General features: G+C 30.7%; 1 protein-coding gene across 1 annotated transcript in view; it reads left to right on the top strand.

Moving 5' to 3' along the window:
- The window catches only part of LOC142319664 (uncharacterized), a 139,050-nt gene that overhangs the window by 78,352 nt on the left and 46,282 nt on the right, over positions 1-14,416 (top strand). Inside the window, exons 2-4 of the mRNA XM_075357217.1 lie at positions 1,128-1,273; positions 5,209-5,388; positions 10,981-11,271. Of these exons, the coding sequence (XP_075213332.1) occupies positions 1,128-1,273; positions 5,209-5,388; positions 10,981-11,271 (617 nt within the window). The remainder of the gene's footprint in view (positions 1-1,127; positions 1,274-5,208; positions 5,389-10,980; positions 11,272-14,416) is intronic.

Here is a 14,416-nt window from a genome sequence, read left to right as displayed (position 1 = left end):
CTCTCATTTCAAACTTACATAATAACTTCTCGTTTAGAACTCTATCGTTGCACTGTCTTGCAGACTCTCGTCAAACTTCATCTTGCTGACTGACATCTCGCCGAACTGATTTCAACTGGTCATAGAAGGTCACTTGTTACCTTTACTAAAATGGTTTCTTTTAGCCCCTTTCTGGATTCCTCCCATTGTTATATTGTCTACTACTTTCTTCTTAATTGGTAGGAATCTGTTACTCAGTACCATTATACTGGTCTTGTTGCGATATAATACTTGTATTATTATTTGTCATTTCTTAAAGCCTTTATAAGCTTGTCATATCTGCTCATAAAGTTTGAAACATATGAAGTTAATACTTGTACGCATCAATTTTAATTATTTTATACATAATTTTACTTATCTACTGGTGGATAAGGTAGCAGAGTCCCCAGTCAGACCATAGGTAGAACTGTCTCTAGCAGATCACATGCATACTGTGGCTGCTGTTCTAACTTAGCATGAATCTGATAGGCACCAAGCTTAAACCCTTAGAGTACAAGCACCACCAGAGGAAGAGATTAAATGCAAGATAAAGGTGTGAATATTGTAAAAGGGAAGCTTTTATCCATAAAAAGACCATAAAGTGAGACAAACCTCAGCTGCTTTTTAAGACTCCCTAACAGGCAATGGTCATTCATTTTGGACAGAAGGAGGAATGAAGTAATTTTGCCCAGGAAGGGAACAAAACATTGTTGATCAATTCCAGTGTGTCAACTAGAACAAAATTTATGCTGCAACAAATTGTTTTTTCTATAAATAAAACTTATAAGCTATAGATAAATTGTTTATTCTGTAGACCTAAAGAGCCATCTGAAAACAGACTCAAGCTTCCTTGACAGTAATCCATGGCTGTACTTAGAATTAGTGTGACTTGTAAATGTATCCAAATGAATAATAAACCATTACTTCACATCTATTAAAGAAATTTTATTTTAGGTTCTTCTAAAGCTTTATTTTATAATTTTATTTTCTAAAGCATTCTTTTAGTGTAATTTGCTGTTTATATTCAAGTTTAATATTGTGAATTCACAACACTGAAATGAATGAATAACCAGGTAAAGACCTTTTTTAAAATTATAGCTCAATTTCAGGTCGTAAGCGGTTTGGTTCGAGTATAGATAGTGGATCACGTTCAAGATTAGGAGCTGATGAACATGATTCAAGAAGAAGTAAATCATTAGATGGAGATGCTGTCATAGGTTCATCATGCATCATTGATCAACATGCTACATCAAAGGTATGTAGCAGAATTTTATTTAATAATAGAATTGTGATTAGTGACAGTTATTAATAAGAAAACTAAATAAAAGAATAAATAAACTTTAGCAAATCAGTATAACTACATATTTACACTAAACAAGCAAATAAATCTCTTAAAATAAAAAAAGATATCATTATATCAAGTCATCATTGGTTTTGGAAACAATAAAATTTTTAACTTATTAGCAACATAAAGGTAAGGTATTATAAAGGTAAGGTAAGGTAAGGTACGGTATTTAGGACATAAAGGTCTCCTCTGTCAACAGTTCTGAAAGTCCTATGAAATTTGTATCAATTTAAGTAGAAATGTGAAAGTAATTATGAATTAACTAGAGTTATAAACTAGATACATTTAATGATAAGGAAGACAATCTAATTTTCTCTTTTCCTTCTATCCTTACTTGGAAAAAAATTTAGCAGCGAAAATAGTTCAGTATGTAATTCATATATACTACATACATAAAAACAAGTATGCCAGCACGTGTCTCTATGTGAAATGATAAAATATTTATAAAGTACAGTGAATCAATAAGTTTTGTTTTATTTTATTCATTATATCAGTGAAACTTTTAAACTGCTAATAAAAAAAAAACAAAAACAAAACAACAGTTAATGTCATTTTGTAAAGTCCTTTTTATTACATGTGTATTTAAGATTTCTGTCTTTATTACACAATTAAGAAGTTAATTAATCTGTTGTTTCTTTTCGTTAAATATATAATTTACACATAAACACTATTATTTTTCATTATTCTGTTACGTTTGGTTACAGTTCATACGAGTCATAAAAGTCTCCTTTGTCAACAGTTAATAGTTCAAAACTAAAAATTACATCTATGTATATTTAGTGTAATGGTATAGTTTTATAAATTGATTATAAAGTTCTTGTCCAAAGATAACAACAGGAAATTTTGTTTTATTTGGTCATATAATAAATTACTAGCTATAATTTATGACATTAGATTAATATAAAAAAAGAAGTACGAAAAATAAGATAATTGGCATTATAAATGACATGAAAGTTGTTCTCATAAACATATAAAGACATACAGTACATAAAAATTCCAAATCAGTAATACAGTAAGTTATATAATAATATAATTAAAAATTACACTGATAAACACAATTTATTTTTCCTAACATGCGATACATGATTTTAATCTGTTTTTTGATGCTGAAAACGAATATGAATTCAGAATCTTTCTATCACCCACCATTTTTGAAAAACTTTTAAATTTTAATTAAACAATTTTTGTCATTTTTCAACGTATAGTTAGTATTTTAACCTCATTTGTATTAGTATTAGTTAGTATTTTTTGTTCTTTAACTTTTTTAACATAATTTGTAAGCTATAAATAAGCAATACTAGACAAAGAATTAAATCATATAGTCACATATTATGACATCATATCTAATACTAAAGAGTGAGCCTTCATGGACAAGATTAATGTCTGTGCAGGTCAAAACATGTAGCAGAAAACACAGCTATGTTGTTTGTATTAAGCACTGGATTTAGGAATGAATTAATTTTGTTCAGTCTTATTGCTGTGTTAAGTTTGTTAACAGGGAAGTATCATAATTCTTCAAAGTTGTGTAAATGATGTGGATGCCTTTTGTTATGTATGTGGTGAGTTTACCGCAAAATCAAGTAGAAAAAACATTACACCTTTAATTAAAAACCATATCATTTGTACTTTCAATGTAAAATTGATGATCAGGATGAGATGTGGGCTCCTCATATAGTATGTACTAATTGTTCTGTAAGTAGAAAAAAACATTACTCCTTTAATTAAAAAAACATATCATTTGTACTTTCAGTATAAAATTGATGATCAGGATAAGATGTGGGGGCTCCTCATATATTATGCATTAATTGTTCTGTGTATTTAAGAGGATGGCTGAAAGATATATGGAGAGCATTGGCATTTGGTATACCTATGGTTTGGCGTGAACCAGAGGATCATGTAACCAATCGTTACTTTTGTTTAACAAGTGTGTCTGGAATTTCTAAAAAATCTAAATGCACTGTAAAATATCCCCCATTACAATCTGCAATCAGGCCTGTATCTCACAGTGAAATTATTCCAGTTCCTGAACCACCTGTGAACGTATGGTTCGAAAGTAGCGATGAAGAATCAGGCAGTACTGAAGAAGACAAGAATGATTTTGATTTTGAATTATCTTGTAATCAGCTGCATCTTATATCACAAGGTGAATTAAATGACTTGGTTAGGGATTGAAATTTATCAAAAAATCAAGCGAACTGTTAGGATAAAGACTGCAAGGTTGGAATTTACTTCAAAAAAATACAACAATTTTTAGCTTTCAAAGCAACAAAAAGAACTTTCTCAGTAATTTATTGATGAAAATAATTTGGTTTATTGCACAAATATTGATGAGCTTATGTTGCACTTAGGACAAGTTCATAAACCTGATGACTGGTGGCTTTTAAAATATCCTTCGATACCAATTGCATATGGTATTAATTCAAAAGAGACATATGATGCGTTGAAAGACATTCTTGAAAAAATAAATTATAAAAAAAATAACTAGAACATATGTGGTGATTTGAAAGTTATAGCTATTTTGTTAGGCATGCAGTTAGGCTATACTAAGTACATGTGTTTTCTTTGCGAATGGGACAGTCGTACTAGAGATAAACATTATGTTACTAGAGTGGAAGAAACGAGACAACTTAACTGCAAATGGGAAAAATATTATTTATGAGATCTTAGTTGAACCCAAAAAAATATTTTCATCCCCTTTCCATATCAAGCTAGGACTAATGAAAATTTTTGTAAAAGCAATGAAGGATAGTCCTGAATTTTTGTACATCAGGCAGAAATTTTCGAATGTAAGTGAAGGAAAAATTAAAAAGTGAATATTTTTTGATCCTCACGTAAGAGAGTTGGTCAAAGATGATGCACCTAACTCAATGTTAAATAATGCAGAAAGTGTAGCTTGGGCTTCATTTAAAGACGTTTGCAAAAATTTTCTCGGCAAACAAAAATCCAACAATTCTACAATATTGTTAATCAACTTCTTACTTCATACAGAGGTATGGGATGTAATATGTCTTTGAAACTACACTTCCTACACTCACATCTGGATTTATTCCCGGACTACCTCAGAGACGTAAGTGACAAACACTGTGAAAGTTTCCACAAAGACATTTCGATGGAAAGCTGCTATAAAGGGAAATGGAACACTAACATGCTAGCCGATTACTGTTGGATATTAATTTGGGATGTGTCTGAGGCTATTTATAAAAAAAATGATCAGCGAAATCATTCTAACACAGGTATGGCCATGCAAAGTTATAAATTTTACAGATTTTAACTAAATTTTCCCTTAATGTGTTTTTTGAAGCGTAATTTATTTAAAACTAAGGATGATAGAAAAATTGTATTTACAGATCTGTAATGTGTGCAAAAAAGCAATTCAAGAAATGGTATCTTACTTAGAAAAATATTAAAATTGTTTTTTTGTCTATTAGTGTTATTTTAATGAAATATATAAAAATATTCATAATGACATTCAGATGAAAGTAGGTAAAACACAAAAATGCCAGTATTGATAGTCGTTTAATTTAAGAGATGATTGTTAAAATATGTTTCTTATAAATAAAAATACATAAATGATTAATAAACAATAACTTGTTAAATAAATCTTAAAGCCTCCTAATTCCTAATGAAAGAAGGCAGTAGAACTTTAACTTTAATGTCTTCTTTTGTTAGACAGGTTACAAATTGTATATTCAGTCAGTGACTTGAAGAATTTATTTTCTGTGACTTCAGGTTTAAACATCTACTGTATATTTGTTTGTAAGCATTTAAGTTAATAAAAAAATATTAATAGCCATTGTCTTTAATGGTTTATCAATGAATTGATTTTTTAATTGTTGTTTTAATAGGAGTGCAAATCAAGCCAGCAGTTTCATAAGAGTCATAAGACCCCCTGGAGTAAAGTAAAAGATATTATTCAGACACGTACTGGAAGTATTAAAAAGAAAAGAACAGGAGAAAGTGATTTTGATGAAGAGTCGGTTCCAGCTGAAGAACACAGTGGATCTGAGGACAATAAAGATGCAGAAGTAAGATAGATAAAATACTAGGTGTTCATTCTAAATCCACCTAAACCTTTGACTCAACTTAAATCTTTGACTACCACATAATTATTGTAATGTTTATTCTTTATGATCTTTACCTTCAAAAATAGATTGTAATAAAAAATTAGTTAATTTTAAATGACATAATTTAACATGATGCAAAAGCCTTATTCTTGTTTTAATAAGATACTACCATAAAGTATGGATTCTTGTTTAAAAATTAGAAATTTATCAATATATGATAATTTTCAGCAATCTTTTGAAACACTACACTTTTGAAGACTGTATTCTTTTAATTCTTATTCATAAAAGTATTTATTATTAGAAGAAAGTAATTTATAAGTTCCAAAAAACATTTTTATTTAAAGAAAATAATTTAGTTGGTTTCATACATGAAGATAATAATAAACAGATTCCAATTAAATTTGTTGATTCTTTTTGAAAAGAATTGTTAGTGATACAGCAACGAGTTGGTGAGAAAGAAATGCAAAGTATTCATTTTTACATTAAAACTCAAGAGAGCTATAAAAACTGAAAATTGAATTAATTTATAATTAAAAAATGTGGTGTGTTTCCATATGTAAATTACTTAAATACAAAACTTTTACTGTCATATTCAACATTTTTTCATACCATCTGAATGTTTTTGCTTGTATTCCTTAAGGTTTACTTATCTGGGTTGAAAAAATAAATATATTAAAATTTGTTATGTGTGATGAAAACACTTATATACGAGGGTGCATTTCTTACTATCCTTTATTTCCTAAGTACTGAGTGTAGGCTGAAACAAAAATTGAATATTAACCTAATCCTAAACCTGTAAGAATAAGAATAAGAATACTATACAATTACTTACAAGAATTACTTACAACTAACTACAAGAATTACTTACAACTTATTTATTACTGGAAATAGAAAGGAATTCTTCATTGTATGTGTGCACATATGTTGCCTTTGAGTTTATATTTGTAAGAGAGAGTCACTTATTTCTTAAAACTGTTTTAATTTAATACAAGATAAGCCTTTGTCTTGCAAGAAACAGCCTTATTTTGTTTCTATTGCCATTTTGAATAAATTATTGAACCATTTAAAATATCTTCTTACCAATTTATTTAAACTACCATTAAAAGCTTTTCTTTTACAGAAACAATATTACTCTGTCATTGAATTTTTAAATAAGCCAATTTTAAAAAACTGAATTTACCAATTTAGCAAATTTAAAAAACTTAATTTTCTACATTCAGTTCAACATGTATGTAAACGGGTTCAAAATACTTTTTAATTATACCTGAATTGTGAATTATTTTCTAATATTTTTTTTTTACATTTAACGACTTTACATTATTTCATGTGTTTATATTTTAAGTAATTAATATAAATTTTAATTACTTCTTTTTTAATTTTATAATTTATGTTTTTATATTTGTAATTTATTTTATGAGGTATCTGTATAATGTATTATTATGTACCAGTCAGAATAAAAGATTTATTTGTTATTACCTAACTGTATTAGTTGAAGGTGAACTTTTGTGAGTCTTAAGTCAATTCCAAAAATTACTTACCAAACTTAGAAGAAAACCAAGCATCCCATGCAAGGCTTACTAGGAAATGTGAATGTGAGAACCAAGCGCTTTGCTACTTCCTTCTTTATTGAACTAAATATACAGTTTCATATCTGCACACCAAGCCCACAGAAATGCAGATGATAGTCAGCTCTACAAGTGACAGTTTCATTCATTTCATTTTAAGGACTATGATCAAATTCACTTAATATTCTCAACTCTAACTGGTATCTTTTTCACTTTTTCACCTCAGCTCCTTCAAATATGTAAAATCCTTATAAAAAACTGGGATAAGTAGTGCAAAACAATAGAGTAGTTAGTAAACACCTTTCTTTAGTGAAACAATGCAGATTCTTCAATAGAGTAAAAATATTTTTCACTTCAAAAAATGCTTCAGCCTCTTCATAAAAATTCTTATATCACAGATAACAATGTCAATTGAAAATTTGACAAAGGGATTTTTATCATTTTCTATAAATTTGGCCCTATAAAAATTAGCTTACTCATGTGAGTATGTGTATGTGTGCCAGGCTAATTACAGTAACATTACTATAAAATCATATGTTAACTCAGGTGTGCACCCAGAAATTTGGTTTGGGGGCCACCACAACATATATGAAAATCAGGTAATAATTAATAAATATTAAAAAAAAAATATATAATAACTTTTCAAATAAATTTCTTTATGTTATGTAAAATATACCTCGCTACACGATTTAAAAAACACTAAAATAATGAACAACAAAACATAAAACATATATATATATATAATAAAATAAAATCATACATTAATATTTATTTTTCTTTTTATTTTTGCAAGTTCATCTAAAATTTTGTTAATATTGAACTCCATTTCACAATGAATATTCAGCAAGGCTAAACCATTTAATCTGTCTTCACTCATAGTAGATCTTAAATAAGTTTTAAGTTGGCAAAATGTTAAAAATGATCTCTCATTAACACAAGTTGAGACAGAAAAGTAGCAAATATAATAACTGATGAATATTTGGATATATGTTATTATCACATTCTTGTATTGATTGAATTACATTATTGAATTTATCTTTCTCCGTCTCTTGATTAAGTCTGGCCTTCCACAGCTGAATCTCAAATGTCAAAATCAAATGATTACATTGCAGATCTTAAAATTTGAACAATTCTGTAAATTGTCCATGTAAACTTTTAAATGTTTCTGTGGAAATAAATCCCTAAATTTTTTAAGATAACCTTTGTGTTTAGTTAATCTTTGGTTCAGTTTTATTATTATTTGATCCAAAACAGGAATAATTATTGTTCTTCTATAATACACCTCCACAGTTTCCGCTGGGATATTCCCCACACTGGGGCTGCATAAAGCAACGTCGACGTGACGGTGGACATCAGCATTCGTCTTTTGGACGTGCGCGGGGTCGCCTGAATTGACAGCAATTGGTTGAGCGCCTTGAGCATCCTTTTGGCTTTGCAACACGCTTTGACTACATGTTGACTGAAGTGACAGGATCTGTCTATGTGAATTCCCAAGTATTTGACGCAGTTTTTAAATTGTAGGGGCTGATCGCCTAGCTTTAGATTTGTCTATCCCACCACTCTCCTTCCAGTAAGAGTTGTATACTCGCATTTGTGTGGAGCAAATGTTAGGCCATGCCCCTTCATCCAAGTGTTAATCATGTCTAGTGCCTCATTTCCTCTGGTCTCCAGCTCAGCCTCCGTCCTTCCATTAACCAGTATGGCTATGTCATCAGCAAAAGCAATCATCTCAGCACCGTCCGGCAGAGGGAGGTGAAGCACACCATCGTATGCCAGTAGCCACAGCAATGGGCCCAATACCGATACCTGTGGCACATCTGCTGACAGCTGAAATCTCCTCCATGTGTATTAGCTGTCACCCAACGGTCGCCCAGTTATTCTCCGACCATGCGTCTCAGGTAGTCGCTGATTCCTTTGTCGCGAAGCGCAGACGTGATCTTCTATGGCACACTACCAAACGCATAATGAACTACCATACGAGCATAATGAACATCGGCATGCGCCTGGTCCTCCATGTCTCTTGTCTCGTGGCGACTGCCGAATTGACCACCTCCGTTATTGCCTATACTGTTGACCTTCCTGACCAAAATCCGTATTGGTTGGAGTGGATGCTGACGCCCGCCTCCAACTCCTCAACTACGCGAGACTTCGCATAGCATTCTTTCAACAGCATTCAGTTCAACAGCATTCTTTCGACTGATTTGCCGACATTGTTAATAGGACATATTGGGCGATACTTGACATCTTGACCTTCTCTAGCTTGTTGGGGAGGAAGACTAGGCGCGATTCCTTCCAACAACTCGGGAAGCATTTGTTCTCAAGAGTGTAGTTCAGTACATCTGTCATTTCCGATGATACTTTCTACATTAAACCTTTCTACATTAAATTTCAAAATGGCCGCGGGGATGTCATCTGAGCCGGGACCCTTCTTGTTGTTCAATTTGGCTGCAGCCTTAGATACCTCTTCTTGTGAGAATTGTTTTACCTCATAATCAATAACGTCTTTAATACCGTTAATAACACGGGGAAAAAGTTTGGTAATCTGTTTGCTCGCTTGCTCCTCTGTGAGAACGGCAATTGTTTATCGAAACGCTTTATTGCTATTTGATAAGCCCACCCCCACGGGTCTGCACCTACGTCTCCACAGGCTCACACCATTTTTCAGTCTAGTCTGTTTAATATCATAATTGAGTGAATGCCTACAATTCACATAATTGTATGTATATACATTAGATGGTATAACTATAGTGGTTGTAGGTGACCTGATAAGAAACAAGGTCACTTTCAAAAATTAATTATATTGTCATTTCCAAGAATAATGTGCATCCTAAGCAAAGCTTATTAAGGAGAATACAGAATGAAGTGTATTCCTGCTGCCTTCTTCATTTAACCAAATATATTGCCACATAGCACATCAAGTCCACTAAATGCAAGTGATATTTAGAAGTGGCACATTTGCTCTGTTTACGAGAGGAACTGGTTGTATCATACATATCATTACTTTCAAGTAAAGCAATTCTAGCTATGGCCACATATACTCAGTTGCATTATGTCTATAATAGTTATAAGAAACCTATTTTAGGATGACAAATAGTGGAAAGCTACTAATTAATGTATTCTTTCTGTGGGAAACAATACATTATACATATCATCTACAGCACTCAGTCAGGAAAACCTATATATAAAGGTGTTAAAATTAATTAAACATCAGGTATTTCATTGATTTGATACTAATATCCATTCTTTGCTGTTCTTTGGTGACCTTAATTGGTAGTCTTAATTATCAAGACTACCATTTTATTAATTTCAAAAATGCATGATCAGTTTTTAAAAAAATACCATTATATTTTATTTTGCTTGTAAATTAAAATATAGCTTATAAGATTTTAATAGAAGTTATTAGACCTGTGGTGTAAATAAATGAAAATTTATTTTTATACTGATTTACTTTGTGTGGTGGCTTTTCATGTACTGCAAGGTCTTTTATGGAGTTTGAAAATTATTTGACTTGAAAGTAACATCATTGTGACAATTACATAGGTTCTCACAAAACATTAATATTGTAAAAACATTTTAAGGTTGTTTGTTCTAAACATGATATAGTGACTGATTATGATTGTACTTATTGATTTGTATAAACAATGGTAGTAGGTGAGTGAACTGGCTCGTTCAAGTTGTTGTCTAATTTGTTTTACTTAGCTTTACAATCATGCTTAGAATTGTGTTATTGATTCTATGTTCATATTTTATGATATTCTTTAATTTCTCTTTATTATATTTTTCATTACACAGTAATACATTTTTAGGTTATTTTTTCTGTAATATTGTATGATTGAAATTGGAATTCAGTTAGTGGCAACATCTCAATGGTGACTAGCAAACCTGTGACAACAGCAAGTCACAAATAACATCTCTTCAATCTAGTAAAATACTGTTTTGCTTATGTTTAATTTCAGTAAAATTTATTAAATTTAATTCTGTATTTTAGGATAAATTGCCAGATACTATTCATAATGAACAAAATCAGGAAACAGGGGAATTATTTTCATCAAAATTTGGAGAAAATTCTAATAAAAAGAGACTTGCTCCTGTACTGACCATTACTTTACCATCAACAGAAGAATTAAGAACTCATGAATTGAAATCTGAAACAGCTGTTCTATCATCAAAAGTATTGAAGCCACCTCCTAGTCCACAGTTAGAAGAAAAACATCCAAAATGTTTAAACAGGCCAAAAAATCTTGAAGATACATCAGTTACAGATATTTATAAAAAACAGGTAAATAATAATATAATAAATATACTAATAAAATAACAAAATATTATCTGGTAATAAAATAACAGATAGATATATGATATAATATAAAAATGATCATATGTAAATACCATCTATACTCATAACATTTTAACCATTAATTAGAGATAATAATAGCTGAAACATTAAAAAAAAAATGATTTTCCCTTTAAATCAAATTTACAAATATACTTTTAAAGGAAGCAGAGGTATGAATGAAATAACTGAAAAAAAAGCCAACCATACTTTTGCTAGGAATTAAAGATACTTACATAAAGATGACTTGACTATATTTGCGTATGTGGCCTATGTATGTATGTATGTACATTTGTTAATTACCATGACTATAATGGTTATATATGAGATTAGGTAGTTTAGAAGGTAGCATACTGACTCTGTATTACCAAATTGGTGAGTTAGTGATTTATCAATGCCAATCTCCTTAATATAAAAAATATTTAACTTTTAATATTTTTTAAACATTTTCAAAGCTGAAAAGTTTTTTATTTAAGCTTGTTATGTAGTTCTTTTATTTCCCTAATAATTCAGAAAACTTAATTTATAGATAAATTAATTTATAAATTATCAGATGTAATTAAAATCTGATTTTTCACTATAATATACAACTTAAATTTCATTTCTAATAAATGGTATAATTGATTTTGTTTCAAATCATATTATTACAAGAAAGTTGTTATATTTAAAGTAAATTAACAGTTGTAGAGTGTTTTTATAGAGTTTAAATTAATTTGTTGTTGAATATTCAGATTAAAATAACCTAAGTAAAAAAATTCTTTTTGGCACGTTGGAAGGCGCGAGTAGGTTTCACCAGTACTAAGTAGGGGATAAAAAAAATTCCTACTTAAAGTTAAGAAAAACTTCAAATTTTAATGGTTGTATGTGAAAAAAGTTTCAAATGTTTAGCATAAAACAAGCCCCATCTTCTTACAATTTCAGCAACATTTTGATCATCCCTTGCCATAAGGGCTGGTCATATCAAAAATTTTTTCAGACAAATGTTTTAGGTAATGTTTAGAGGACTTAAAACAACTTTAAACTGATTTGATACTGTGTCTGTTAAGGGAGGTGTGATTTTTTTTGTCATTGAAACCCCCATTCTTTCCACTCTTTGGACCAAATGGTTGGTGATATCAAAAACCTTTACTTAGATAAGCTTTAGGCCCATATCCAAAGAATAGTAGGAACTTTAAACAAATTTGATATTTTCCTTAATAAGAAAGTTATAGCGATATTTTGTTTTCCAAACAAGCTCCCCCATTTCTATCTAAATGGTTTGATTTTGCCCATTAACAAACTTGATTGAGATTTTGGGTCGTTATATTTTACGTAACAATTTGAAAGTGATTGATGCAAAATTATGACAGTTATCGTGTCCACAAGAAAGTGAAATATGTATATAGATATATAAATGTATATAAACTTTTGAACTGATGGTGGTTTTAGGGGTCTGGGGGATGTGATATGCGAAGATATATCAAAATTTTCTTAAGTTAATTTTTTCAAGTCGTAGTACCCATTACAATAGGTAGCTTTCTTGTGAAATCTACCTAAAATCCTTTACTGACAAACAAATATTACTGAAAAACTACATTAAAAATATGTAAAAATGTTTATTGTTTATATTATTAACTATAATTATGATTTCTGTAATTTATTGGTATAAAATTATTACTTACATATTTTTTTGTATATCATCATCATTTCAGCCGTTGTCGTTCCTCTGCAGGATGAAGGCCTCATCATCATGTTTCCAACTAATACTATCTTGTGCAGTCTTCTGCCAATTTGGTCCAATGTACTTGATAATATCATCAATCCAATGAACCTTTGGTTTTTTTATGGGCATTTAACATCCGTTGGTATCCATTCAAGTGCTTATTTAGTCCATCTGCCATCAGTTCTTCTTGCTACTTTGCCACCCTATTAACATTTTATTTCTTTAACTTTGTGGTAATGTTGTGTACTTTTGTCTATTCTCTGATCCATTTTCAGGTCTTTCTATCCTGTCTGGCAATATTTGCCCATCATTAGAGAAGCTGCGGGTAGCAGCTTCTGTAATATTCAATAGTTAATGTTAAAGTTTCATTTCCATAGGTAAGTACTGGCAGCATACATTGATCGAAAACCTTTTTTTAAGGCAAAAGGAGAGTTTGTTCTTGAAAACCATTTTAAGTTTCTCAGATGGCTGACACCTAAGCTTAACTCTTCATTCAACTTCTTTGATTGTATCACCCTCAGTTGACATCTGCTGGCCAAGATATATGTAATGATCTTCCTGTTCAAGTACTTCTCCAGAGAAAAAAATCTTCACCTTCAGTTCCTGTATGTGTCTTTGAAGTTCTTCTGGTTCTTGTGAGAAGAAAACTATGTCATCTATGAATCTCAGGTAGTTTAGATAGGCCACTAATTTATTTGTATGCCCTCTTCTAGCCATCCTACTTTTAAATTCTCTTCAAGGCAGGCCAAGAAGAGCATGGATGATATAGTGTTACCTAGTCTTACACTTTTTTGTATATTTATGTATAATTTATGTTTGTTGACAGTTGGTTGCTTCTGCTTCTTCTTTTATTGACTGTAGAAAGTTTATGTAGCCTGTTTACAACCGGGTTATGCAATGCAGTTATTATGGCTTGTGTTGTTACCAAATCAATTGGCTTTTCATAATCAATAAAAGCTACACATAGGGGCATGGTATATCTTTCTATGACTTTCTGAAGCCTGGCTGCTCTTTTGGTTGTGATTCATTCAGTGTTGCTAGCAATCTTTTTGCTATTATCTTAGTGAAAACCTTGTAGATAAATGAGGAGAGGCTTACTAGTCAATAATTCTTCAGGCCTTCCTGAGTTCCTTTTTGTATAGAAGAAACTGCAGCAGTTTTCAATGCATTTGGAAGCTTTTGGTTTTTGAGGCAACCTGAGTACAGTTTTGCAGGTGCTGAGTGTAGTGTTTTGCCACCAGCTTTTAGCATCTCAGCAGTAATATTATCTGTTCCTGAAGCTTTCCCACATTTCATTGATTTTATAGGCTGTATTACTTCTACTAAAACATCTGGTTCTTCTTCTAGTACAGGGATTTTAATTTTGACTGATTTTGGTCCTTGTATAAATTA

The sequence above is a fragment of the Lycorma delicatula genome, chromosome 1 (assembly GCF_047948215.1).
Source record: "Lycorma delicatula isolate Av1 chromosome 1, ASM4794821v1, whole genome shotgun sequence".
Taxonomy (NCBI): Eukaryota; Metazoa; Arthropoda; class Insecta; order Hemiptera; family Fulgoridae; genus Lycorma; species Lycorma delicatula.
The sequence above is the reverse complement of the archived record's forward strand: the minus strand, read 5'-3'. Positions and strand labels throughout refer to the sequence as shown.